Raw genomic sequence first — 26,377 nt, 5'->3', positions numbered from 1 at the left:
AACAATCGACATATTGGCAGGTATGTTCAGCTCTCCCATCTACTGCACTTCTCCCATGGCATTACAACAGCCTCGAAGAAAAAGACCATAGCCTTTAAAGAGCATTTATGTCTTCAGATTTGATAGGTGCCCAAGTGTTACGAATGATGAACAACTCTGATGGGCAGAAGGGTACAGAATCACCCATGCCCCCCCCCTTTTGGAGAATCGCAAATTGCTACTATTCCGATGCTGTTATCAAGGAAGTGAGAGAGACACAGGAAAGCTGCCAGGGCAGTTGTTATTGATAACAGCTCATGAAAGTTAATGAGAGAGAGACAGCTCAGAGATACACAAAGTGGAATGTCTCCTACTGACAAAATCCACTGATTTACTGCTATTGTCTTTTGGAGAAGGATTGTGTACTTGGTACTGTTCTATTCATTGAAACCCCTCACGGGGCAACCAGAGTGGGCTGGTTTGATGGGTTACATCATCTCAACCTGAATGACACCTGAGACCCCGTGAGTGGGGATAAAAGTGAGGTCTGGGGTAACACCCCTCAGACGCACCAGGAGAAACACTAGTGAGCATCAGAACCCCCACGAGACAGGGTGGGAGACCAGAGACCGAACGAAAGGTCGGTAACTTTTAACTCACAGTGTTTTGTAGCGAGACCGGTGGGGGCTTGTGTGTGTGTCCACCCTTGTCTGGGTGACAAGTCCACCACGGAAGAATGGTCTAGCTAAAGGACGGAGGGATCATACGTGAATGGCCACAACAACAATGCATCAACGGATCAAGATCGTAAAGGAAAGTTGGCAAGTCAATAGCTGTTACTTCTCTCTCTCTCTCTCTCTCTCTCTCTCTCAATTGCAACACAGCAACTAACAACTACCACAGCCTGCATCAATTGGACTGAACTTTATATTTCCATCTGACAATTCATCCCCTAGACAACGATAGAGCTTATTTCTTTTGATTATTATTATACCCGCACTTTTAGGTTTAGTATTGAAGACGTATAAAATCTGTATATTTGCATTGATATTATTTTTGTGTATTTTTACTAATAAATACTGTTGAAAATAGCATCACCAGACTCCAACTGACACTTCTATCTTTGCTGGTAAGACATCCAGTTACGGGGTTTGTAACACCAAGAAAGAGCCTTTCACATGTAGGCTTATGCAATTTTCTGTTCATTACCAAAATGTTCCTGTAGTAAAGCCTTGGCCTTTAGATATCCTTCCTTAGGGTCAACATGCCGGCAACTTCTGATAAACTATCTAGGTTGACCACCAAAGTACTGTCCAAGGAAATAGAGCCAGTCACCATTGTTTTCGGACTTGCTTCAACACTATTCTTATAAGCAGTCATGAATCAAGTTCAAGCTGCTTTTATTGTCATTTCAACCATAAACTGCTGATACAGTACACAGTAAAAATGAAACAACATTCCTCTAGGACCCTGGTACTACATGAAACAACACAAAACTGCACGAGACTATGTGAGACAGCACAAGGCTACACTAGACTACATAAAACAACATAAAAACTGCACTAGACTACAGACCTGCACAAGACTGCATAAAGTGCACAAAACAGTGCAGGGCAGTACAATAATTAATAAACAAGACAATAGGCACAGTAGAGGACAAATTACAACGTCCATCTAGACTCTGAGTATCGAGGAGTCTGATGGCTTGGGGGAAGAAACTGTTGCACGGTCTGGTCGTGAGACCCCAAATGCTTCGGTACCTTTTGCCAGATGGCAGATGGGAGAAGAGTTTGTATGAGGGGTGCGTGGGGTCCTTCACAATGCAGTTAGCTTTGCGGGTGCAGCGTGTAGTGTAAATGTCTGTGATAGCAGGAAGAGAGACCCCGATGATCTTCTCAGCTGACCTCACTATCCACTGCAGGGTCTTGCGATCCGAGACGGTGCAATTCCTGAACCAGGCAGTGATGCAGCTGCTCAGGATGCTCTCGATACATCCTCTGTAAAATGTGGTGAGGGTGGTGGGGTGGGAGGTGGACTTCTCTTAGCCTTCGCAGAAAGTGGAGACGCTGCTGGGCTCTCTTTGCTATGGAGCTGGTGTTGAGGAACCGGTGAGATTCTCCGCCAGGCGAACACCAAGAAATTTGGTGCTCTTAATGATCTCAATGGAGGAGCCATCAATGTTCAGCGGAGAGTGGTCACTCTGTGCTCTTCAGAAGTCAACAACCATCTCTTTTGTTTTGTTCACATTCAGAGACAGGTTGTTGGCTCTGCACCAGTCCATTAGCCGCTGCACCTCCTCTCTGTATGCTGACTCGTCATTCTTGCTAATGAGACCCACACGGTTGTGTCATCGGCAAGCTTGATGATGTGATTCAAGCTGTGTATTGCTGCACAGTCGTGGGTCAAGAGAGTGAACAGCAGTGGACTGAGCACATGGCCCTGGGGGTTCCCCCATGCTCAATGTGGTGAAGGAGATGCTGCTCCTGATCCGGACTGACTGAGGTCTCCCAGTCAGGAAGTCTAGGATTCAGTTGCAGAGGGAGGTGTTCAGGCCCAGCAGTTTCCGCTTTCCAATCAGGTGCTGAGCAATGATTGTGTTGAATGCTGAATGGAAGTCTATGAACAGCATTCGAACGTATGTGTCTTTTTTGTCCAGGTGGGTGAGGGCCAGGTGGAGGGTTGTGGCGATGGCGTCATCTGTTGAGTGGTTGGGACAATACGCGAACAGCAGGGGGTCCAGTGAGGGGGGCAGCAGGGTCTTTATGTGCCTCATGACGAGCCTCTTGAAACACTTTATGATGATGGATGTGAGTGCAACAGGACAGTAGTCATTGAGGCAGGACACTGAAGACTTCTTTAGCACAGGGACAATGGTGGCGGCCTTGAAGCATGTTGGAACGACAGCGCTGCTTGGGGAGATGTTGAAGATGTCAGTGAGAACATCTGCCAGCTGGTCTGCACATCCTCTGAGCACTCTGCCAGGAATATTGTCTGGTTCAGCAGCCTTCTGTGGGTTGACCCTGCATAGAGTTATTCTCACATCGGCCACGGTAAGACACAGCACCTGTCATTGGGAGGAGGTCTTCCTCGCCACCACGTCATTTTCCACCTCGAAATGAGCGTAGAAGTTGTTCAACGCATCTGGGAGAGAGGCATCACCGGCACAGGCTGGTGATGTTGTCCTGTAGTTGATGTCCTGAATGCCCTTCCACATGCGCTGCGTGCCGCCGCTGTCCTGGAAATGGCTGTGGATTCGCTGGACGTGTGCATGTTTTGCCTCTCTGATGGCCCGGGACAGTTTGGCCCTTGCATGATCTTGCAATGGATTGCCATTGAAGATTTGAATCTCTCTTTTAGGCAGAGATGTAATGCGTTGTTGTTGCACTAGTGAGATTGTTATTTCATTTTTCCTCTTTGTAAATACTACAGTACTATTCAGACCTCTATAATCTAAAACAAGATTGTTTCCATGCTGCAAGTCAATGTTCCCATGAGCACTTTGAACTGTTGGATATGACTTAGATTCAGAGTGCCTCTTCAGTGCAGGCTGAGTTTGAACCCCGACCTACTCCCTACTCTAACCAGATGAAAAATGAACAAAAGACAAAGCATGAATTCGTAACTATATTCTTTACATCTACCATGCCGCAACCCACATGACAAATTACCCATAATAAAAGCTCTGCTGTAAAATATCAAAATTGAAGTCTATTTAATTAAATAACAGCGAGAATGTAAAGCAACAAACAAATGCTGGATGAACATAGCAGACTGAGTAGCATCTGTGGAGAGAAATGGACAGTTGGCATTCTGAGCCAAGACTTTTCCAGCGTCTACAGTCTTTTGTATCTCCAATGGGAATGTAAAATTGGTTAATCAGAATACTGTAGAGTTCAATAACTAATTACAGCAGAGTTCTTCAATGTTGAGAAATTAGAGTTGAGGTCAGGCATTTTATTTTTCGTGGTGCCTCATTGTGGTCTGGAAGCACTATTTGAAAGAATGTAAGGGGCAGATTCAATAAGAAATTAAAAAGACAATCAATTCAATGCTTGAAGGGGGGAGAAATAAAAGGCTCTGGGGAAAGAGCTGAAAAGATGGATTAAGGGGCTCTATCAAAGCTTAATGGTTCTGCACTGTACAATTCCAGTCTAATTATATGGATACATTATCTTTCATGCATTTTTTTCAGAATATGGATCCATCCAAGAAGGACAAGATTTATTGCCCATCTCTAACTTACCTTTGTAAGTGGTGCTGAGCTAGCTTGAACCACTGCGCAACTTCTGGTGAAGGTGCTCCCATATTACTGTTGAATAGGACCAGGACATTTCAGGATTAGACTCAGCTGTGAAGGAGGAACATCGATATATCTCCCAAGTCTAGATAGTGTGCAGCTTGGAGCAGGAGTCTGCAGATGGTGATACTCTCATGCACCTGTACCCGTTGTCCTCTAGAAGTAAAGATAATAGGTTTCAGAGGTATTGGAGTGAGCGAGCAAGTAACAGCAATACTTTTTGCAGTGGGGGACACCACAGCCAAATACACTTTCTCAGTGTATTTTGTTCTGAATTCCCTGTTGATTATCCTATACTGATGACTATTAGTTTTATTTCTCATGTCCTTTAAAGTCTTTTACAGCTTTAAAGATCCCTGTTAGGTAAATTCGGATTACAGAAAATCTGATTCACTGCGAAAGCAAGGTACTGTGGTTTTCAGAGATCTGAAACATGAACAAAATTCTGTCAATACAGTTTGGGCAGCACCTGTGGAAGAAGAAAAATAAATAACATTTTAAATCAATTGCCTTCTATAAATTTCAAAGCCATTTGATGTACTCCAAAATATAATCCACTATCCACATTATTGTGGTTCAAATTGCATCATGTAACCTGGAATAGAGGAAAAAAAGCTCATAACAAAAACTCAACTGATTTACTGATGCCATTCATCAAAAGCTCAAAAGTTCAAAGTAAATTTATTATCAAAGTGCATACATGTCACCATATACAACCCTGAGATTCTTTTTCTTGCAGGCCTGCACAGTAATACAAGAAACATAGTAAAATCAACCAGAATGGACAAATAACCAATGTGCAAAAGACAAAATGGTTTGCAAATACAAAAGGAAAACATAATAATAAATAAATAAGCAAGCAATAAGTATCAATAACATGAGATGAAGAGTCCTTGAAAGCGAATCCATAGTTTAACAGTTCAGTGATGGGGCAGGTGAAGACCCTGATAGTTGAGGTGTAATTACTGTTCCTAAAGCTGGTTATGTGGGTCCTGAAGCTCCTGTAACTTCTTCCTGATGGCAGCAGCAAAAAGGGAGCATGGTCTCAGTGGTGGGGGTCTTGATGGTGTTTGCTGCTTTCTTGCGACAGTGTTCCATGTAGATGTGCTCAATGGTAGGGAGGGCTTTATCTGTGATTGACTAAGCAGTCCATCAGTCCATCAGACTAAGATGGACTATTTTTTTTGTATGATTTTCTGTCCAAAGGCATTAGTGTTTCCATACCAGGCCATAATGCAAACAGTCAATATACTCTCCACCACACATCTACAGAAGTTTATCAAAGCTTTGGATGTCATAATGGGATTTAAATGCTGGGACCCGAACAGATCCTCTGAAACGTTTACACCTAGGAATTTAAAGTTGTTGACCCTTTTCACCTGTGATCCCCCAATGAGGACAGGCTCATGGACCCTCAGTCTCCTCCTCCTGAAGTCAATGATCAGGCTTGTTGGTCTTGCTGACACTGAGTGAGAAATTGTCGTTGTGGCAGAACTCAGTCAGATTTTCAACCTTTGATTCGGTCTACGACAGTGGTGTTGTCAGCAAATGTGAATATGTCATTCAAGCTATGCTTAGCCTCAGAATCACAGTCATGGAAATATGTCTGCCACTTTCATAGGGTTGGCACATGCGTGAGCCATGACTTACCAATGTTATTAATTACTTCATAAATTTAGGGACAATCAAGGATGGACAATACAATGTCAGCCACATCTTCACCTCATCAACAAATAAATTGCAAGACTACTTTGGATTCTCAGACTGCAGAGACCATCATTGATCTATTTAAAGCAATTGGAAAGACATCACACAATATGTAATGGAACCGATTACCATGGGTGTGTATTTCAGCAGATTCTAGGGATCAGTAAGTGCACAATGCAACTGGTTGTGGAGGCAGTGGTGGGTAAAGAGGAGGGGGTGTTTGTAACCAGTCATCACGACAAGATTAGATTTTTTTAAAATGCACGATCGAACCAGGTGCTGTCAGCCCGGGAAACCCTGTGCCTTCCACGGCTTAGCATCTCGCCTGTGCCCAGGCCTCTGTTGTTATGGTGATGCCGCGGGATGGTCACGTGCAGCTGCTGTTTACGCATATCACGTGTTTCTTGAAGCTGTTGTGACGTCAGCTCGTAGGCGCGCTCTCGCAGCCGCAAAACAGGCCTGGAACGGAAGCGGGAGGGTGAGTTTGGCAGAGCTGGTGTGGTGGATACCGGCGTTTGTGGGCGAGTGGGGTAACTGAGCACTGCGTCAGGGGTGGGGCGGGCACTCTGATAACAGCCACCTACCTGTCCGAAGGGTACAGGGCGCAGAGGCCGGGCCACAGCACAGGCCCGAGGAGAGCAGAGGAGGGGGGGTGTCAAGTTGTTACGGAGGGGAGCAAGCCGGGAGAGGGTAGTGGAAGAAGGTCGACGAGAAATCAAAGAGCGAGGAAGGGTTAAGAGGGAGAGGAGAAGGAGGTCGAAGTAGGACGCTGGGTGGAGCGGAGCGGGGGCAGGGAAGAAGGGTCAAAGTAGATGATGGTCAAGGGGAATATCAAGGAAGGGTTTCCAGTTGGAGAAAATAAGGCAAGGAGTCAAACAAGGGTTCAAAGGGCAAGGCAGGAGGTTGGTAAGTAGATGGAGTGTATAAGAAAGGACTTGATGTGGGAGAGCTTAGTTTGAGGTGAGGATAAGAGATGAGATTTAGGAAAGCAAAGGGCACTGCATGTTTGAAAGTGTGGTGGGGATGGTGTGGTTGGGCAAGTGTGGGGGTCTGAATCAGAGACTTTAAGACAAAAAATTGATTGCATCCTTACCAATACCAAAAGACAGTGCAGGATTGCCTTCATCTGTAATGTGAGCATGTATTATTGTTTTGACCTTATGTTTAAAGTCAATTGTACTTCTAAGTTGCCTTGACCCCCAAATCCCAGTAATCATCAAGATCATACTTTTAAATATTTTCCTAGTATTTTCATTAGTGGGGATATCAAACTAATAAACTTGTAGCGCCTTAACTAGTGATTAACTTTGTTTTGGAAAAGTCAGTTGTCAGTTTATGGGAGCCTCCCCACTGCCCATCCATTTAGGAAGTGTGGGTGCTATTCTCAGCACGCTCATGTCTCTTGTCCTTAATCAATTCTGGCTCAATATAGGTTTCCCTGCTATTCAAAGGTAGAGTGTTCCTATGAAATGGTTCATAAACTGGAATGTTGTAAAGTGAAGAAGCAATTACCATTTATTTATATGGCAAAAATTTGAGAGTGTTCGCAGACCGAAAATAACCTACTAAATCATGCCAAATAACACATAAAACCTAAAATAACAGTAACATATAGTAAAAGCAGGAATGATCTGATAAATACACAGCCTATATAAAGTAGGAATACTTTTCTGCAATCATTGCAGCAACTGTCCACCGCAGCAAAAATCTCGTGCAAGCGGTCTCAGCAGAAGCACTCGGCGCAAGCGCTCGTAGCAAAAACACTCGGTGCAAGCGCTCTCGGCAGCACTCGCAGCAAAAACACTCAGCACAAGCGCTCTTGGCAGAAACAAGTGGTGCAAGCTCTCTCGGCAGAAGCACTCTTTCCAATAACCTTTAAGCTATGAACCTGCCAAATCATACCAAATAACACACAAAAATACACAGCCTATGTAAAGTAGAAATAACGTATGTCCAGTGTCGTTTCACTTACCGGAATCAGGAAGACAGTGAGCACACTGATGATGGTGTGTCGGAGTTTGGGGTGGTGGGACACTGCGATGTCATCTCATCGTCGTCTGTTTCCATCAGGGCAGGCAGGTCATCTTCTGTGTCTGCCTGCCTCGATGTCGAAGGTCCAGGTTTGTCGTCTGCTGTGGCTGACATGGAAGGCTTGAAAAACAACAGTATGCTTGCCTGCTTAGCCTCGTGCATTTTTCTATCATACAGTTCTTTGTAAGCACTCAAACCATCCTGCAAATATGCCCTAAACCTAAGTGCCTTTTCAAAAATAAAGTCATACTTTTCTGCAATCATTGCAGCGTTGTCAATCGCAGCAAAAATCTCACACAATTGCTTCACGTTCAGTTCCTGGATAATTCACTTTTGGGCCGTTCGCTACTGCGTTCAGCTTCAATTGTTCTCCTTTCCTCTTCATCTGTCAGTTTTGGGTCATGGGATGCCAAAACCTCTTCAACATCATCTTCGTCAACTTCCACAAACCCTTGGCCAAACTCACTATGTCCTTACTTTGTTCACCACGATCGAAATGCTTTATTATGTCTAGGTTTACGCTAAGTGTAACACCCTTATGTGCTGTCTTAGGCTTTTCCGATACCTTAGAACTCATCTTGCTAACGGATGCACAAAATAAATCGACATAAAGCACAGATGCTCACAGGCATGTGTTTAAGCAATGCCGGCTAGAATGCAGTTCCGGGGGAGGAGCTTGGCTGCTCGGGGCGCGCGCTGCCTTTTTTCATAACAGTGAAAACACCTTCTGTTAGTGAAAACAGGTAACTAATGTAGGTCTTTCGTAACAGCGAGGTGTCGTAAAGTGAATGTTCGAAAAACGGAGGACACCTATATGTGGACCAAGAGTCATGTAAAGTGCGAGTTTCTAACCTGCCTTTTTTTTTGACGGTATCTTCTGTTTTATTTGCTTTGCCTTGCTTAGCTTATTCCTTTGGTGAACGATTAGGTTGCGCTAACAGGTGTGGTTACGATGCTGCTGTCATCTCTTCCTGAATCTGTCTCTTCCAGTGCGAGAGCTGCAGACTTGATCTCAAGGGCAAAGGTACAACTCAGAGGGCGGAAGGAAGTGAAGTCAATTGGGAAAAAAGATTTGCCTGTCATCAAATTGGATTTTCCATCAGGTATTTTGAGTTCTCCACTTCCTTTAGTTTTCAGATCGTCTCCAAATACTTAGAACAGGCAAAGAAACTGTAGTGCCTATTTTCAATATCCACACTTGACACTAGTAGCTGTGATAAATTGAAGTGGAAGAGACAGGTATCCCACAGAACACAGAACTGTGATGCTTGATCCATTTGTGATTCTCAGAGCAATTGACTTGGCACTCTGATGGACAGACTAAGTAGTTCAGAAGAACTGGATTTACTCTAATTGTGTCACTATTTACTGATATTTTTGAAAACGAGCATAGAAATTGTACTGAAAATTAAAGTCTTATTAATCATTAATGCTAGATGCAAGTGAAGGCTTTTTAATGGCTACTAGGTTTTGTCCAACCCAATTGAATTGGTGTTAGGAAAGGGGACTGGCGAGACTTCGAAAGAAGTTTGAAAATTTAAGTAAAGAGTACTAATGAAGAGAATGGATTTGCTGATCAAAGTAATCAAAATGTCAAAGTGCCAGACACAATATTATGTGATATCAAGAACTGTTGATTTTAGAAGAGTAGTGGGTGATTAATAGTTCCAAAATCTGTTTGAGAAGCCTGGATTAGGTAGTGTGCTCTGGCAAAGATTTGTTTAACTGTTGAGTCCTTCGTTTTGTTGTGCCCTGGTTGCCTTTGGCGACCTGACTCTTGTGCCTGTTAAATTCTATTCTGAATAGAGACTATAGACTCAGCACTTTTAAGATTGTTATCAACAATTCCCTCAATTTGATTGGGCTCTGGATGTTACAATGGTATATTAATATTTCACATTCTCTTTATAAAAATAATTCACATGAAAGTAACCCCTTGCATGATTAGCTTTTGGGTGAGGAATAAGAGCTTGCACTTTGGACCTTTTGGTTTTTCAGCAGTTGGAGCCAGTCACCATTTCCTATACTGTTGTAGGTTATTGGGAAGGGTTTTCTGTGTAATACTTAAACCTATTTTGTGCTCTCTTATTTCTCTTATTGTTTACTGTTCATATTAGAATATAATTCTTAGTCTGGAAGCTGGCCAGCAGCATTTAAGGATTATAGATTTTGCTGAATTTGTCACTTTTGTCCACCAGCTGGTATTGTATGCCATATCATGTTTCCAATGGTATGATTTTAAAAGGAGCCATTTGCCCTGCAGTTTACCTATTCCACACCTATTTTAATTAATCAGTTCAATATCTTTTTTCAAATAGAAAATCTGTTATGGGTAGACATTTGCTGCTTTGCAAATTTTGAGAAGTATCAAGTTTCAAATTCCAAGGCCTGCTCATGACTTTTAAGAAGCTGCTATTTTCAGGGGTTGCTTTGTCATAGTCATTGAGTCATAGATAAGTACAGCACAGAAACAAGCCCTTCGGCCCATTGGGTCCATGCGGAATTCATTTAAACAGCCTACTCCCAATAACCTGCACCTGGATCACGGCTCTCCATGTCCCTTCTATCTATGTACCTATCCAAGCTCCTCTTAAACATTGAAATCGAGCTTGCATGGACCACTTGTGCTGGCAGCTCATTCCACACTCTGAGTGAAGGAGTTTCCCCTCATGTGCTCCTTAAACCTTTCACCCTCAACCCATGACCTCTGGTTGTAGTCCCACCCAACCACAGTGGAAAAAAAGCCTGTTTGCATTTACTCTATCTATACCCCTCATCATTTTGTATACCATAATTTCGTCAGCTATCTAGAGATGGATTTCCTGCTTGTTTTTAACCACAACTTTTTCATTCTTTTAACCATTACCTCCAGTTGTCCATGATGTATAATGCTGCCCAGAGCCTAGCAAAGGCATTACTCCAGATTATACTTGGTGTTAGACTAGGTTCCAGATGTTCCAGGGTGCAAGAGTGATTACCAGTTGTTGGAACATTTGAAGCCTATTGCTTGATCTACATTGTGCACGTGTTTTGAACCATATGCTTAACTACAAGGATCAATGATCAACTTGCCGTATGCATTTACGTATACAGAGCATTTGGTTAATTAGGACACATCACGCCTCAAGTACATTTTGGCCCAATTAAGTGGCTGTCCCAACTAGCTGAACTTTCACGGAAAGAGTTATAAAAGTATAAAAAAGACAAACTAAGTAACAAAAATGTATTTAAATGAAACACAGAACAAATTAGAACACTACCAATGCTACTACTGTGCTATAAAACTGTGTATTAATTCCTAAAGCTTACCAATGGAGGAATTCATCCACATCACATTCTTTTGACTGCAAATGAACAAAATTAATGCAGATAATGGACTGCCTTTATTCAATGTTTTCAATTGCATCCTCCAAGTCTTCATTTACATTGTAATATTCTATATAATTGTCAATACTTTCAAATACTTAGTAGTTTCTTACTTGTTGAAGTAGTGAAATTGTTTCATTTTCACTCCCAGCCATTTCTAGCATCTCAAAGCCTGAATGCTTAAAACCACAGTGAGCAAAACAGTTCTGTCTTGCTGCTTATTTCTTGCCAACTATTAGTGACCAAAAAATCACTTCTTTTTGGACACAAACACATGCAGCTGACACTTTTTTAAAAACTGCTGAAGGGTTTCAGCCCGAAACATCGACTATGCTTTTTCCCATTGATGCTGCCTGGCCTGCTGAGTTGCTCCATCATTCTGTGTGTGTTGCTTGGATTTCCAGCATCTGCAGGTTTTCTCTTATTTGCTATTTAAAAACTGTTTGCTTGAGGCACAGTGTTGTATCTAACAGCCATGCAAGTGCATGCAACTTACAGTTAGAAACTGTTGGACAACAGTCTCCAGCCTCAATTAAGCAGCATTGTATTCCAAGTAAACAAAGGGAATCCCAGCTATTTTCTTGATTAATTTTTGTTCTTTAAGAGTTGCCCAAATAAGTGCCTGTCTCGATTAACTGGAATCCATTGTATTAGGAATTTGCTGCAAAGTGTAGGTCAAGGCATGATGTGCAGCAAAAAAATAACTTTCAACAATTACAAAGAATTAAAAAAATTAACAATAAAGTAAGGAATAAAATGGGCATAAATACCAACATGTATTTACAGTGTAAACAGTGTTGTAAAGTGTTTACAGTGCAGTAACAGAGGTAATAGATGGGGGGGGGGGGGGTAACTGGTTGATCAGGCTAACTACCTGGGGAAGAAGGAAGCTTTTAAGATGGCGTGAACATGTACCAGAATACATTCTACACAAACGAGAAAGCTCACCAATGCCTGTACTTTCTGAGGAGGCTGAAGAGAGCTGGACTACGCACATCTATACTCGAGTCATTCTACAGATGCGTAGTGGAGAGCATCCTAGCCTGCTGCATCACTGCAGGGTACGAAAACTGCACTGCGGCAGACAGAAAGGCTCTACAATGGGTAGTCAAAACTGCCCATAATTTAGCACTTTCACCCAAATATCATTGTTATCCTTATAATTATCTTAAAACCTGCAGAATTATGGTCACTGGTCCAAAAATGCACCTCCACTGAAATATCAAGGACTTCAAAACCTGGCCAGGGTTATTACCCAATGCAAGGTCTTGTACAGCACCTTCCCTGTTTGTACTGTCTGTAAATTGTCTCTGGGTGAGACTACCAATTCTGCTTCGTCTGAGCCATGGCACTAAGAGTTCCAGTCAATATTAAGGAAGCTAAAATAAGCTAATGTGGCCGAAAGAATAGCTGCAGTGTAGTGATTGCCCTATTCTTACTCTTGGACCTCTATCCATATGGCTTCAGTGGATGAACCATCCAAGATGTCCTCTCTTGTTCAGCTTTGACATTGTCCCTGATTTGGTAATGCACACCCCCTCCAAACTTTAATATTTCTCTATCAAGTCCAAAACTTTTAATCCCTGAGACAATGAGCTGCCAGTACTGCCCTTCCCTAAACCCAGTTTCTATGATGCCTCTAGTACAGTTCAATGTATTAACCCAGCTTTAAGGACGTCTGTCTAACATGTGCTGCTTCCATTAAAATATCCAATTCTGCTTGTTGGTCCCATTGTGGTTGTTAACTTGGCCCTGCCTGATTGTTCCTGTTATGCACTTTCTTGACCTTCTCGAGGGGACTTAATTTTCAGGTGATTGGAGGAAAGTATAGGGGATAGGTCAGGTGAGTTTTTTACAGAGTGGTGAGTGTGTAGAATGCCTTGCCAGAGTGATGGTAGAGACACTACAGACATCTAAGAAACTCTTAGATAGGCACATGGTTGATAGTGAAATGGAGGGCTATGTAGGAGGGAAGGGTTAGATTGATCTTATTGTAGATTAAAAGGTCAGTACCTCATCATAGGCTGAAGGACCAGTACTGTGTTGTAATGTTCTGTGTTTTCCCAAATCTCTCCACCTGCTGCTCTAATTTATCGCACTAATTTAAGACCTCCCAAGAAAACCTTACTGCAAGGATATAAATGAACCTCTAGTTTTGATGCAGCCTGTGCTTGGAAGAGAGTCCACTGATCCGCTTGTCTGAAGCCCACCCTCTACACCGGCTCTTTAGCCACACATTCAGCTGTACTACTTACTATGCTAACATGTGACTTAGCAAATAATACCATTGGCTATTTTTGATTAATCCATGCCTATTGAAATGAAGATTTATAGTTCCCTCATCATTAATTTCAAAACAAATTCTTCTGCTAAATTTTAATTGGACTATTCAGTTATCCCTTTCTTTTTTTGTTTGTTGCAACATTAAAAGTGCTTCAAGCCTGCTGTAGTCAGGGATAGTAGAAAAATTATAGAACCAGAAGCTCCATAATTTACTCCTGTGTATTTTTTTAAGCATCTTGCTATATGTTATGTTTAGGGGTAGTGCTTCATCCACTTTTAAATGTCATCCTCCTTAATGCTACTTTTGCTATATGATTATTGTGTATTTAATGTTACAGTAATATTTGAGTAATATTGTAAATATTGTTTGATTGCTTTCTTGTTTGTTTAAATAATTCATTAATGTTATATGCAAAAATATGTGAATTGCATATGTTATGACACTATCACATGAAGTAAAAAAACAAACTAAGCCTCTTATCTTTAGGGTTCCCCTCTTTTGCTTTCAATTTTTTTTATATGGTTTGGAGTTACAAAACATAACAGTGGTCACGAGATATTTTAAAAACGAACCAGAGACAACTACCAAGACGTTGGAGTTTTTTTAAAAGTGCAACAAGAAACGATCGATTTAAAGGAAAAGCTCAGCAAGTTTTTTTTTCTTCAGAGCAGCACCTTTTCTCTGCAAAAGGAAAGACATTCAAGTTTTTTTAAAAAAGGCAAAAAACGGGTTGAGTTCATGGGTTCATAAAAATGCAGAAATAGCTAGCTATATCAAAAAGATTAACACATTTAATTACATGACAGATAAGTGGATTTTGTATACTGAACAGATTGAGCAGGTATTTTTTGAAGCAAACGAAATAGCCAATGAAAAGTGAATACCAATTTTACTGAGTGATTTGGATTTAAAGGCATACAGTTTACTTTGCAGTTTAACCACGCCAATCAAACCAGCTGAAATGAGTTATGCTGATATCATGAAAGTAATGCAGGAATGTTTAGAACCAGGACCATTGTTGATTGCAGAGCCCTTTAGGTTTCATAAGCAGAATCAAAAGCAAGGGGAATCAATTTCAGCATACGTGGCTGAGCATTGTCAGTTTGATAATGGGCCTAATGATGCACAGAGAATATTTAGTTTGTGGAATCTTCCAACAAAGTTTTCAAAGATGGTTCCTAACTGAAACACAACTTAAATGTAAAACAACATTTGAAATAGCTGTATCAATGGAAACAGCAGACAGGCGCAATTGAGTTGCAGTCAGGAATGAAAATTAGCATGAACGATATTGTAATGTCTAAGCAGAAACTGGCCTGGCTAAACAAAATATGTTACTGTTGTGCAAGGGGCTCACGAGACCAATGCAAGTTTAAAATCAAAACTTGCAGAAAGTGCAATATAGTAGGACACATACAAAGAGCATGTCGGACAGACAAAAATAAATGGACTGCACAGGATAAAGAAAAATATTAAAAAGTTCAGTTACTATTTCGGAAAGAGCACTAACCTGCATGCTGTTGATGAAAAATCTGATAATGAAGATAGGGCTGGGTAGTCTTGAGATTTACAATGTGACAGCTAACAATAGGCAAGCAATATGGCCTACACCGGAAGTGAGCAACAAATTAATTAAAATGGAATTGGACACTGGCTTAGCTGTTAGTTTGAATGGCATTACAAAGATGCTAAACTGAAGCCTGCAGATATCTAAGAAATTATACTGGAGAAAAGATAACTCCTGTAGGAATGGCATTCGTAACCGTGAAATACAATAACTAACAAGCCACATTTGAGTTTGTATGTGATAAAAGCAGGAGGGCCAGCATTGTGAAAACACGATTAACTGAGACAACTAAACTTGATTGGAGAGCCGTCCACAATTTGCATACCACATCCCCTACTATGAAGCCAGCTGAAAGCAAATTAAGAAAGGTACTGGATGAAGACTCAACTGTCTCCATGCTGAACACTGTGAATTGTGGCACAACAGAGGGCAAACGGGTGTTGATGTGAACCTCTGTGCCTCTGGTTGGAAAGCATGTTGGACCAAGGAAGGACCATGCTGCTCAGGAATCATGAGCGTGACAAAAGCACTGGTCTGACTACAACAGTTTTCATAGGCAAAATCTCTGAGAAAGAACATGAGATATATACTGATTATATGTACATCAAGTGATACTAAGGTGCAGGCTTATCTTTACACAAGATGATTCTGACAGGAAATGATGAAGTAGAGGTGGGGTAGGTTAATGGGTGGAGGCGTAGATCCGTTTGACAACTTTGGGGAAGTAACTGATTTTGAGTCTGGTGATCTTGGTGTGAGTGCTGTGTAGTCTCTTTGATGGGAGTGAGACAAAATCAATGATTAATGATCTGTATTTGTAAAATTTCATATCTTTAGGTTTTGACTTTTTTAAAATCATAATTAAATATCTTGTAATCTATTAGGTTGACCAATAAGATGGCTTCTTCCCCCCCCCCCCCCCCCAACGTTAAAGGTCTAGGTTTGTGTGGGTTGTATCTATTTTGTCATTGATGTTGGGTTGCTCAGTTCTTTTTACTCTGTGTGGCTTCCACTCTCAGGGTCCAAGTACATTCACCACCTCTGATGATGTGGTTCTCAAAGCTTTAATGCTGCAGGATTCATTAGCATGCAAGCTTTCTTTTGCAAGAGATTTTATAGCATGCTGAATAAGTAAAAAAAAATCCTGTAATAGAAAAGTGCCGTGTAAGTATGAAAGGCATGATAAAGAAATATTGTTGTTCTAAATGTTAGAAATACAAATGACTGAGATAACTAGAATTATTTTTTTACTTTCTTTAGACTGAGTGAAATAATTAATTGATGTTAATAAATTATTTGTGTTTACTTAATTAAGTTAAATTCCTGTATTCATTTGCACCCAAAAATATCCTACATGTTACAAAGGGGAAAATCCATTCGGCAGTGAGGTTTAGGACCTATTCTAAGCTTCAGTTAGATAATCTTGTATAATCTCTATCAACCTCAATAAATAGTCTAATTTCTATGGTTGTCATCAGTGTTTTATGTGCATTCAAGTGCAAAAGTAGATTAAGCACAACTTGGTCTTATTTTAATACTTTGCTTCTATTCCACCTAACAGTTTAGCCAAAAGTAATGTAACCAAGAGGCATTTTTGTCTCCACAGTCTGCAGACTGCTCTCGACAATTGAAAGATGAGTGATACACACGGACGTAGCTTTGTTGAGGTTATTTGTGAGAAGTATAGCCCAGAAAACTTCCCGTATCGACGAGGAATGGGTTTTGGCATCCACGTCTCTGTTGGGCCCGAGGGTTCACCTGTGAAAGGTGAGTGAGTCTTTACATTTTCCCCAAAACTCAACTTATACTTGTTTTCATACTGAGTATGATCCACTTACAATTTCTGAGATCCTGCAATTGAATAGTAGTGGTGAATTGTAAACCATGAGATTGTTAGCATTTTTAATATGTCCTAGACTTTCAAACTGTTAATCATACGTGCGTCAAGGCTCTGATAAACTTCAGAGCACAAGCTTGCCATTTTTTAAATATGATGTTTCTAATAATTGAATGGATCATCAAGGTTGAATCTTAATCCAGCTTGTATATAAAAAAATCCATACCTTTGCAGTGGGAAAGGCCCTGTAATGGCCATCTTTAAGTTTTAGTTATAAAAATACAAATTATGTTAAGCACATTTCTAATTGTTTTTGGTATTTGTTAAATAAAAGCTTACCAACCTTAATAATACACACACAATGCTGGAGGAACTCAGCAGATCAGGCAGCATGTATAGAGAGAAATAAACATTGCCAAGACCTCGGCCTGAAACATCAACTGTTTATTTCCCCTCCATAACCGCTGCGTGACCTGTTGAATTCCTCTGGCATTTTCTGTGTTGCTCTGGATTTCCAGCATCTTCAGAATCTTTTGTGTTTTTGACTTGCCAACCTTAACACTGATTTAATGTCCATGTTCAGTTCCTGTTGGTTTGAGAATTATGCTGATGAAACACTGCCAATGATGGTCATTCCTCAGTGGCTTGGATGTCAGATTCTGAACTTCATGGTAATCCAAGTCTACGTGATATAAGGCAAACTCGAGGAAATCTGCAGATGCTGGAAGTTCAAGCAACACACACAAAAATGCGTTCCACCAGCATTCTGTGTGTGCTACGTGATATAACCTAGGAGAGCTTTAATTCATATATGTGGTTCGGTTGATATACACTCTGGCCACTTTATTGGGTACTCTTGCTTGTTAATGCAAATATCTAATAAATCAGTCATGCGACAGCAACTCAATCCGTAAAAGACACAAGAGGTACTGCATATGCTGGATGTCTAGAGCAATACACACAATGTGCTGGAGGGGTTCAGCAGGTCAGGTAGCATGAAGGGTCTCAGCCCGAAACGTCAACTGTTTATTCCCATCTATAGATGCTGCCTGACCCGCTGAGCTCCTGCAGCACTTCATGTGTATTGCTCAGTGCATAAAATTATACAGAAATGGTCATGAGGTTCAGTTGTTCAGACAAAACATCAGAATGGGGAAGAAATGTTACCTGAGTGACTTTGATCGTGGAATGATTGTTGGTGACGTATGGGTGGGGTGGGGCTGAGTAACTCAAACTGCTGATCTCCTAGGATTTTCACACACAACAATCTCTGGAGTTTACAGAGAATGGAGTAAAAACATCCAGTGAGTTTGGTTCTGTGGGTGAAATGCCTTGTTAATGAGAGAGGTCAGAGGAAAATGGCCAGACTGGTTTATGCTTACAAGAAAGTGACAGTAACTCAAATAACCACACATAACAATAGTGGTGTGCAGATGAGGATCTGAACACACAGCACATCAAATCTTGAAGTGGATGGGCTACGTACGGCAGCAGAAGGCCTCGAGCATGCACTCAGTGGCCACTTTATTAGGTACAGGGCGTACTTAATAAAGTAGCCACTAAGTATATATAATTAATAAGTTTGTCATCAGAGATTACTTTAACTGACCATCATATAGCAAATTCAGCATTTTAATGTTCAAAATCAATGAATTGACTCTGAATTACAAGTTACCATAAATCTGTCTGGATTCTTGCTTGCAAGCATATTGATCCTTCTATACTTGGGTTGCCTGAATGTATTGTGGTTTTGAACTAAGGAATTATTTCCTTTCACACAGACTTGGCCATAAGTTGATTATCAATAGAGCAATGTCCTCATTCTCATCGATTGCCTGTATGGGGAAAATTTTGCAAACAGAAATGTAAAATAAATATTGGTTACAGCTGGTTGCCTACATTCACCTTTCTTCAGAATTAAGCTAAAATATATGTTTTCTTTAGCACGTCTAAACCTTCCTGCTATCCTCGTGCTGGATGGTTGCGGAATTAACAGAGCCGGAGAGGAGAGTGACATTGCTGCCTTCTGCTCGCATGTTTCTGAACTCGACTTGTCTGATAATAATCTGCAAGACTGGTACGAGGTAAATAGGTTATGACCACGAGTTGCAAAGTACAGATGGTAGGTTCTATACTCCAATTCTAACTGCTGCTGTGTCATTTTAACACCACTTCACTTACAAGGTATAAAAACACTAAATAGCTTTATTCCTGAAATTGATTCGTTTTTCCTCCATTTCATTTATTGCATAAATAATTAACTTCTGTGTCAGTTTTCCCTGCTTTTTTCTTCTTACAGTCATTGACTTGTTGATGCTATGTAATTCCGAGGTAGTGGTTATACAAAACAGAATACAGTTGATTCTAGTTCATTGGAACATATTAGGATCATTTTAGCTCAATTAAATGGCTGCCCCAATTAGCCAGAGTTTCGTGGAAATAATTAAAATGGAATAAAAAAGATCATCAGTTACTGTTTAACTGAGTAACAAATTACATATTTAAATGAAATACAGAATAAATTAGAACATTACCAGTACTACTACAGTACTATAAACTGTGTATTAGTTCCTAATAGTTATTGATTGAGGAATTCATCCAGTGTATGCTGCCATGTTCTTTTGGTTGACTATAAATGAGCAAAATCAGCACAGACACCCAGTGCAGATAATGGACTGCCTTCGTACAGTACTTTCAACAGTTGCATCCTCCATATCTTCATCGTAATATTCAAGTTGATTGTCGATATCTTCATATTCTTCCTAGTTTCTAACTTGTTGAAGTAGTGAAATCATTTCCTTTTCACTCCCAGCTGTTTGTGGCATCTCCAATCTTGAATGCTTGAAACCACAATGAACAGAACAGTTCTGAATTATCTTGCTGCTTATTTCTTGCCAACTATCAGTGACAAAAAATACTGTTTTTTTTAATACAAACACACAAACTGACATTTTTTTAAAAACTGTTTGCTCTAAGCTCAGTGTAGTGTCTAATGGCCACACAAGTGCACGCAACTGACACTAGTTAGAATCTGTTCGGCAACAGCCTCCTTTCCCAATTAAGCAGCATAGTGTTCCAAATAAATGAAGGGAATGCCAGCTATTTTCAAGATTTGGTTTTGTTCTTTACGAGTTGTCCCAGATAAGTGACTACCCCGATTAACCAATGGCCCAATTAACTGGAATCTACTGTATTATGGAAAGATGATCAAGATCAGTCGGCATTTCAGGAGAAAATCAGCAAGTTAACTTTTCTTCTTGTACTTCTCTCAGTAATTGTTGTCCAACAATTTGACTGTATGACTGCATCACAAATAATCTTAGTTTTGTCTTCTGATGTTCACACTAACCCTTCAAGCAGAGATCACTGTCAGATGGAAGTATGTGCTTTGAGATTTTTCTCTTCAGGTACGGGCTGTGAACTGAGTTTTAGTAATTCTTTCAGTGCTGTATTTCAGGCCAGTTAACCATCTGATTAGAAATGGTCTCAGGGACTGAGTTTCATATGACTCAACTACATAAGGTGTAAACTTGTTCAGACATCAAAAAGCTCATAGATGAAGTCTCTGTTACCTCTTCAAAGCAACCTTTAAAAATAATAGCTAATGGAGAGCAATATATAAGGTAAGAGCAAAACCAAAATAATTGGACTTGCCGATGTGTTGTATTGAATGTTAAGTTTTCATTGTATCGATTCTTCATTCTCCTGTCAGCTGATTTCTTAGCCACTCAGTAACCAATGGAAATATATTGTAGCTTACATGAGAGATATTCAATACAATTGGGCAACACGTGAAAAAAAATTTGAAAAGTTTTCAACCTCTACTGCAAGTACAGAGAACTAACGACTGAAATATTTAGGCACCAGGCACGTTTCTTATAAGATGTTTCTATATGACATGAAGAGTGCAGAAGAGTTTTGGGTACTTTCCTCAATCTGTACAAACGTTACAATATTAAACTTTAAAAAAAATGTAAAATTGCATATGAGGTTTTCAAGTCTCTCCAAAACTTGTAATATGGGTGTCCCCCGCTTTACAAGTGTTCGCTTCACGCCACTTCGCTTTTACAAAAGACCTACATTAGTAACCTGTTTTTTGCATTACAAAGAGGATTTTCGGTTTTATGAAAATTTTCCCCATATAAATTAATGGCTCTTCGCTTTACGCCAATTTGGGTTAAGAAAGGTTTCATAGGAACACTCTACCTTTGTAGGGGGGGGGGGGCACCTGGATCTGAAAATGAAAGGTGTATCACTGCTACTTTTAGGAGTAGGCATCAGATTAGCAATGCATACTGATCAGTTGAGAAGAAAGATATTCTGGTCAGGGAATAGCTGCCATGATTGTGAGTTGATGTTGAGTATCTTTCTATTATTCATTATGGGATTCAGGATGGTGATAGCAAAAGGGAGCATCTACTGTTGACCCTTATATGCCCTGGTCCATTTTACAGATGTCACATTGTGCATGTTGTGGAGGAAGTGAATATTTAGCATGGTGAATTGTGCATGCATTTGCAAGCTACTTTGTTCCTGGATGGTGTTGAGACAAATGTTGAGTATTCTGTCAGTTTCCTGATGTGTTCCTTGAAGGTGATACAAACTGGGGTATAGGGCCAACATAGATAGGCAAGTTCAACAGCAGAAGTCAACTATAAATGTATCGTTAAGTATAGCCCCATCCAATTTTTTCCAGGGCACACAGCTGACATATAGCCACACACGATGCTGTAACTTTGCTTCAAAACCTGGATGTCAGTGTAAGTATCACTATTACTGCCAGACTGGTCAAGTTAACTTTCTATCAACAATTAATTCCTCCCGCGCCCCCCCCCCCCCCCCCCAATTACTACTCACCTTCAATCAGCAATTTGATTGTCAATAACCTATACTGGTAATGTTATTAAACATGAGGGGGAAATGGTTAAAGGTGCAGATGTTATTTGCCACAGCAATCCATCCCATATCTAGGTGTCTTGTGGAAATATTTGAGAAGCTGTGAATGCCGTGTTGGCCCTGTCACTTCTGGTTATTGATTGGAAGAAGCAAATAAATGGCTTGAACTTTGTGGAAAAATATTTTCAGTTCCAAGTAGAACTGCTGCCTTTTCCCTTTGTAAGTCACAGCGAGTTTGAGACTTTAGCACTGATGTACGGTACGTGAGTTAACAGGTAATGGTGATCCTATAGCTGCATTTCACTATTGGACCAGAGATGATCGTGAAGGCTGGTATTTCTGGCAGATTCCCAGCAATTACATCTGAGCAACCTGTGCTAGTTTGGACATGCTCCAAAAAAAACACATCCATTCATTTCAACAAGAGAAATAATGGCATGGGACCAAAGTAACTCTTAGTTAATTTACTGTTTCTTTTATTTAATTTTTCCAGTTATTATCTTTCAAATACCTTTTACAGCAACTGAGCTTCACCAACTGTCAAATTTTTTCAGGGTTTCTATAAAAGACTTATCCTATCCACTCTATCCATTGACTCCCAGATAATGGTTTTACATTGCAGAAGGTATCATTTGGATATATAGTTTTGCCACTGAGGTTTGTGAAGTACTTGCTGGAAAATTATTGCTGACTGGAATATTTGGCCCAATAAAGCAGCTGAAGCTGGGATTAGTATAGAGTGCTGAGAAACTCCTGCAATGATACACTGATTATTCTGCAGCTATCAATGCCTGAAGGGCCCAAAAAGCCTTCTCCTGTCTTTCTTTGGGCTCGGGATGACTGCTGCCCTTGCAGAATTTTCCATTTGATTTCTGTCAAGGTATGTTTTCTCATCTCATTTCTGGAATTCAATTCTCATAACCTTTGGATCAAAATGTCTTTCATTGTGGACTAGAAACTAGAAGTTCAGATTAACAAAGGAATGTATAAATGAAGAATACAAGCTTGTGAAAAGTGTCCAAAGTGTAATTCCTGAAATATTTAACTGTTGTATTGCAGCTATGTTCCTGGAAGTCGCAAGATGAATTGCTAGTATTTCTGTTTTTTAAAAAAACTCACTGTGATAGGTGTTTACTGAAGAGATTGAGCTCAGCAGATGAGGCTGGTTGCTAGAGCAGTTCCTATTATGGATGTTTCTCAGACTGTAATCACACCAAATCCCAGAGGACTGGGAAATAGCAATGTAAAACCCATTTTCAAAATAAAGGAGGGAGCTCAGCTATCAAAACAAATCTTTAAGCCTTGTATCTCCAGGGTAAATAGGATTTTAAAGCATGTGGGGAAATTAATAAAGGGCAATCCATTGAAGATGTTTGCTCCCTGAATTCCAGGAATGAGTTTAGAATTGTCTCCTGTCTTATGCTAATGCATGTTATTTGAACAAATACATGGATATTTAAAGTTGTCTGGCAAATTGTTTGGGAAATGAATTGGAAGCCATTGTTGACTGATTAACAGATTGGTTCAGTATTGATACCACTCTTGTTTATTGATATTTTAAAATAAAGAGTTCCATGTTAAATCTTTGAATTACTCAATTTCTATGCACAGTACCCTAAATTTCCTTTTTAAGAATGCACTCATCTGCCTTTTAAAAATTTTCTGGGTCCTACGCCCTATTAGATGTAGCAATTCAACCTACTGCACAAAAATGTTTTCCTCATGTCCTCTTTTGTTCTTTTGTCAATTGCCTTTGCAGTTTATGTTGCCAAAAATGCATCACTTCATACTTCTTGGCATTAAGTTTAATCCACTGTGTAACTGTCCGTTTTAGCAGTCAGTCTTTATGATCTTGAATTTTGCTGTTGTGCTCATTGTTGTTTACCATAACTCCAAGTTATGTGGCATATGCAGCCAAAAAAAATTAGGACCAGCATACTTTGATTTGGCAGTATACGACAATCCTATCTGATAAACAGCCATTCACTGCATTTGTCTGATGTTTCTTTCTTGTCAGTTTCCCATTCATGCAGTCATTTCTTCTTCAGTTTCATGGGCTATTTGGTGATGTTTGTCAGTCATTATTTTGAAAGTATGTATGTACAGAAGCAACTATGCTACCATCAACAACCCTTTCTGTTGGTTCATCAATAAATTTATTGATTTGGTCAGTTATGATTTCTCTTTGCTAAATCTGTGCTGGCTGTAAAATAATACCCATATGTACTGACAGTTAATTTGGTGTTTGGTGATTTTCCAAACTCTTCTTTAATGATCAGTTGTCTGGCTGTGTTTGTGTAGCATATTCTATTTTAGTAGCCCTATGGCAATCTCTGCACTTTTCCCATATCTAATGATATCTGGAAACTTATCAAAAGAGCCTCTTCAGTCTCCACTTAGTTCCCTTGGGCAATGTGTGCAGTCCAGAACTGATGTAATGTTTCTACTTTGAGAAGGACCAACTGTTAAAATAGCTTTGCTTGTTTTCATTCTCTGAGCTTTGTAATTGTTGGCGGTTTCCTCTTCTTCAGTTAGGGCTGAGATAATGTGCTTATTTAAAATATCCTAGCTTTGTCTTCTACCTCTAAAGAGATCTCCTTTTTGCATCCTAGATGCACCTCTCTGTTTTAACTTTTACTATTTTGCAGGCTGACAAGATATCCAAGTGTTTGTTGCCCCTCTTGTTTACTTTTCTTTGTTTACTTTGCACTTTGTATATTCAATTTGGTTCTTTATCATGTTGTGATACTTTTTCATCATTAACCTGGTTTATTTTGGTTTCAATATTCATCTCAATTTTGGATGCTTTTCTTTTCCCACATATGTGTAATCTGTCCTTGATTTGAGTCCTCTTTAAATGCCTACATCCACATGCAGTACATTTTGTCTTCCAATGTACCTCAAACTGTTTCTTTTGAATCCACTAAAATTAGTCCTCTGCCAAAGCAAAATAAAACTGCAGATGCTGGAAATGTGAAATAAAAAGAAAATTCTTGAAATTCTTAACAAATACCTCCAGAGAGAGAGAGTTAACATTTTGATCAATGATCTTTCATTATTAGACTTCTTCCAGTGAGTGACCTGATTTTGGATTGTTACTCAGTTTTTCCTGTCTCCATCCCAACTCTATAATATTGTTCCACATTTGAAGTTGAATTTTGCAACACAAGTGAAGGAAGGAACAGATTTCTACATGCACTTAATTATAATGTTCCTGTTACATTGCTATCCTTGTGTAAGAATAACAAGTTTATGAAACTAATATGAAATAAATCAGACCATATTTTTCGGATGTGTTTTAATTTTCTGTGTTCAATAAGTACTATAATGCCCAGTGATCTGGTTAATAAATTCAAGATTCAGCCCTATAATAAAGTAATGCCCCAAATAATGATCTGTGGTGGTTGTTATCTTGAGAAGCCTCCATGCACATCTGTCATTCATAATCATTGCTGCTTGACTGAAGCACTCTCATCCTTTTTAGCATCACATTATCCATATCCTGTAGAACATCTTAGCTAGTTTCAATGAGCCCAGTAACATTTTCTAATTGCTTCCCATGTTAGTCACCAGCTTGGTAGGAATCAATAAAAAGTCTGTGCTCCACGTATGCTGAAATAAAGTATTCTTACTGTGCAGCTTGACAGTATAATCATGCAACACAGAACAAGGATTTTCTGCCGGTTAAACGTTTGTCACTATATCACATTTGCTCCGCTCCCCCATTTTTCCCCCATGATCTGGATATTTTCTTTTTTTAAATACCCTCTGGATGTTTTATGTATTATTTAAATGCATGTCTTATTGCTAATCCTCTTAATTGCATATCGACACTGTGAGGTAAAATCTGATAGCAAATGCTCTGTTAGTGACTGAGCATAAAGGAGAAGAGCTTGTAATTGAATGAGTATAGTGATAGTGCATGAATATAGTTAGAATTTTTTATTCTTTTACTGCACACTTCATTACTTGTAAGACACTAATTATCAACCTTCCTAATTGGCATTGAGCAGATGGTGATAAGTGGATACTTTGAACCACTGAGGGAGGTTCTTTTTAAAATTATATTGGGTGGAGTGTTTCAGGATCTTTAAATAAAGGACTATATATCTGAGGTAACACACACATTATATTTCAAGTTGGAATAATGTGTAAATTTAATAATAACCATTCTGCTCTCCCAGGTGGTAAAGCTTGCTGGTTTTGGAGTACAGTTCAAGAGGCAGAGAGATGAGACACTGGTGTATTTTGTCCCATTTAATTCTCTTCCTTGCAGTATCTGGGTGATGAAAGGAGTAAATATTTACAGTGATTGATGGTGGCCCATTAATCAGACAGACAGCTTAGCCCTGAAAGCTGTTTTATCTTTTTTGGGCTATACTTTTTCAACCAAAAGGAAAGTATACCATGATT

The 26,377-nt window shown here is 39.9% G+C and overlaps 1 protein-coding gene and 1 long non-coding RNA gene across 4 annotated transcripts in view; one reads left to right on the top strand and one right to left on the bottom strand.

Annotated features, from left to right (window-relative positions):
- Positions 1–8,983, bottom strand: part of LOC132385187 (uncharacterized) — a 63,609-nt gene extending 54,626 nt beyond the window's left edge. The window contains exons 1-2 of the long non-coding RNA XR_009509105.1: positions 6,568–8,983; positions 4,223–4,432 (exon numbers count right to left, since the gene is read on the bottom strand). This is a non-coding gene — a long non-coding RNA (uncharacterized LOC132385187). The remainder of the gene's footprint in view (positions 1–4,222; positions 4,433–6,567) is intronic.
- Positions 6,399–26,377, top strand: part of tbcelb (tubulin folding cofactor E-like b) — a 59,664-nt gene continuing 39,685 nt past the window's right edge. For 2 of the 3 annotated variants that reach the window (XM_059957055.1, XM_059957057.1), the window contains exons 1-4: positions 6,399–6,461; positions 9,005–9,117; positions 16,838–16,998; positions 19,013–19,152. In XM_059957055.1, the coding sequence (XP_059813038.1) occupies positions 16,866–16,998; positions 19,013–19,152 (273 nt within the window). In that variant the 5' untranslated portion in view covers positions 6,399–6,461; positions 9,005–9,117; positions 16,838–16,865. The remainder of the gene's footprint in view (positions 6,462–9,004; positions 9,118–16,837; positions 16,999–19,012; positions 19,153–26,377) is intronic. The other variant, XM_059957056.1, reaches the window with a different exon arrangement.

The sequence above is a fragment of the Hypanus sabinus genome, chromosome X2 (genome assembly GCF_030144855.1).
Source record: "Hypanus sabinus isolate sHypSab1 chromosome X2, sHypSab1.hap1, whole genome shotgun sequence".
In the NCBI taxonomy this organism is placed as follows: domain Eukaryota; kingdom Metazoa; phylum Chordata; class Chondrichthyes; order Myliobatiformes; family Dasyatidae; genus Hypanus; species Hypanus sabinus.
Note: the sequence above shows the minus strand (reverse complement) of the source record. Positions and strands in the feature narration are given on the sequence as shown.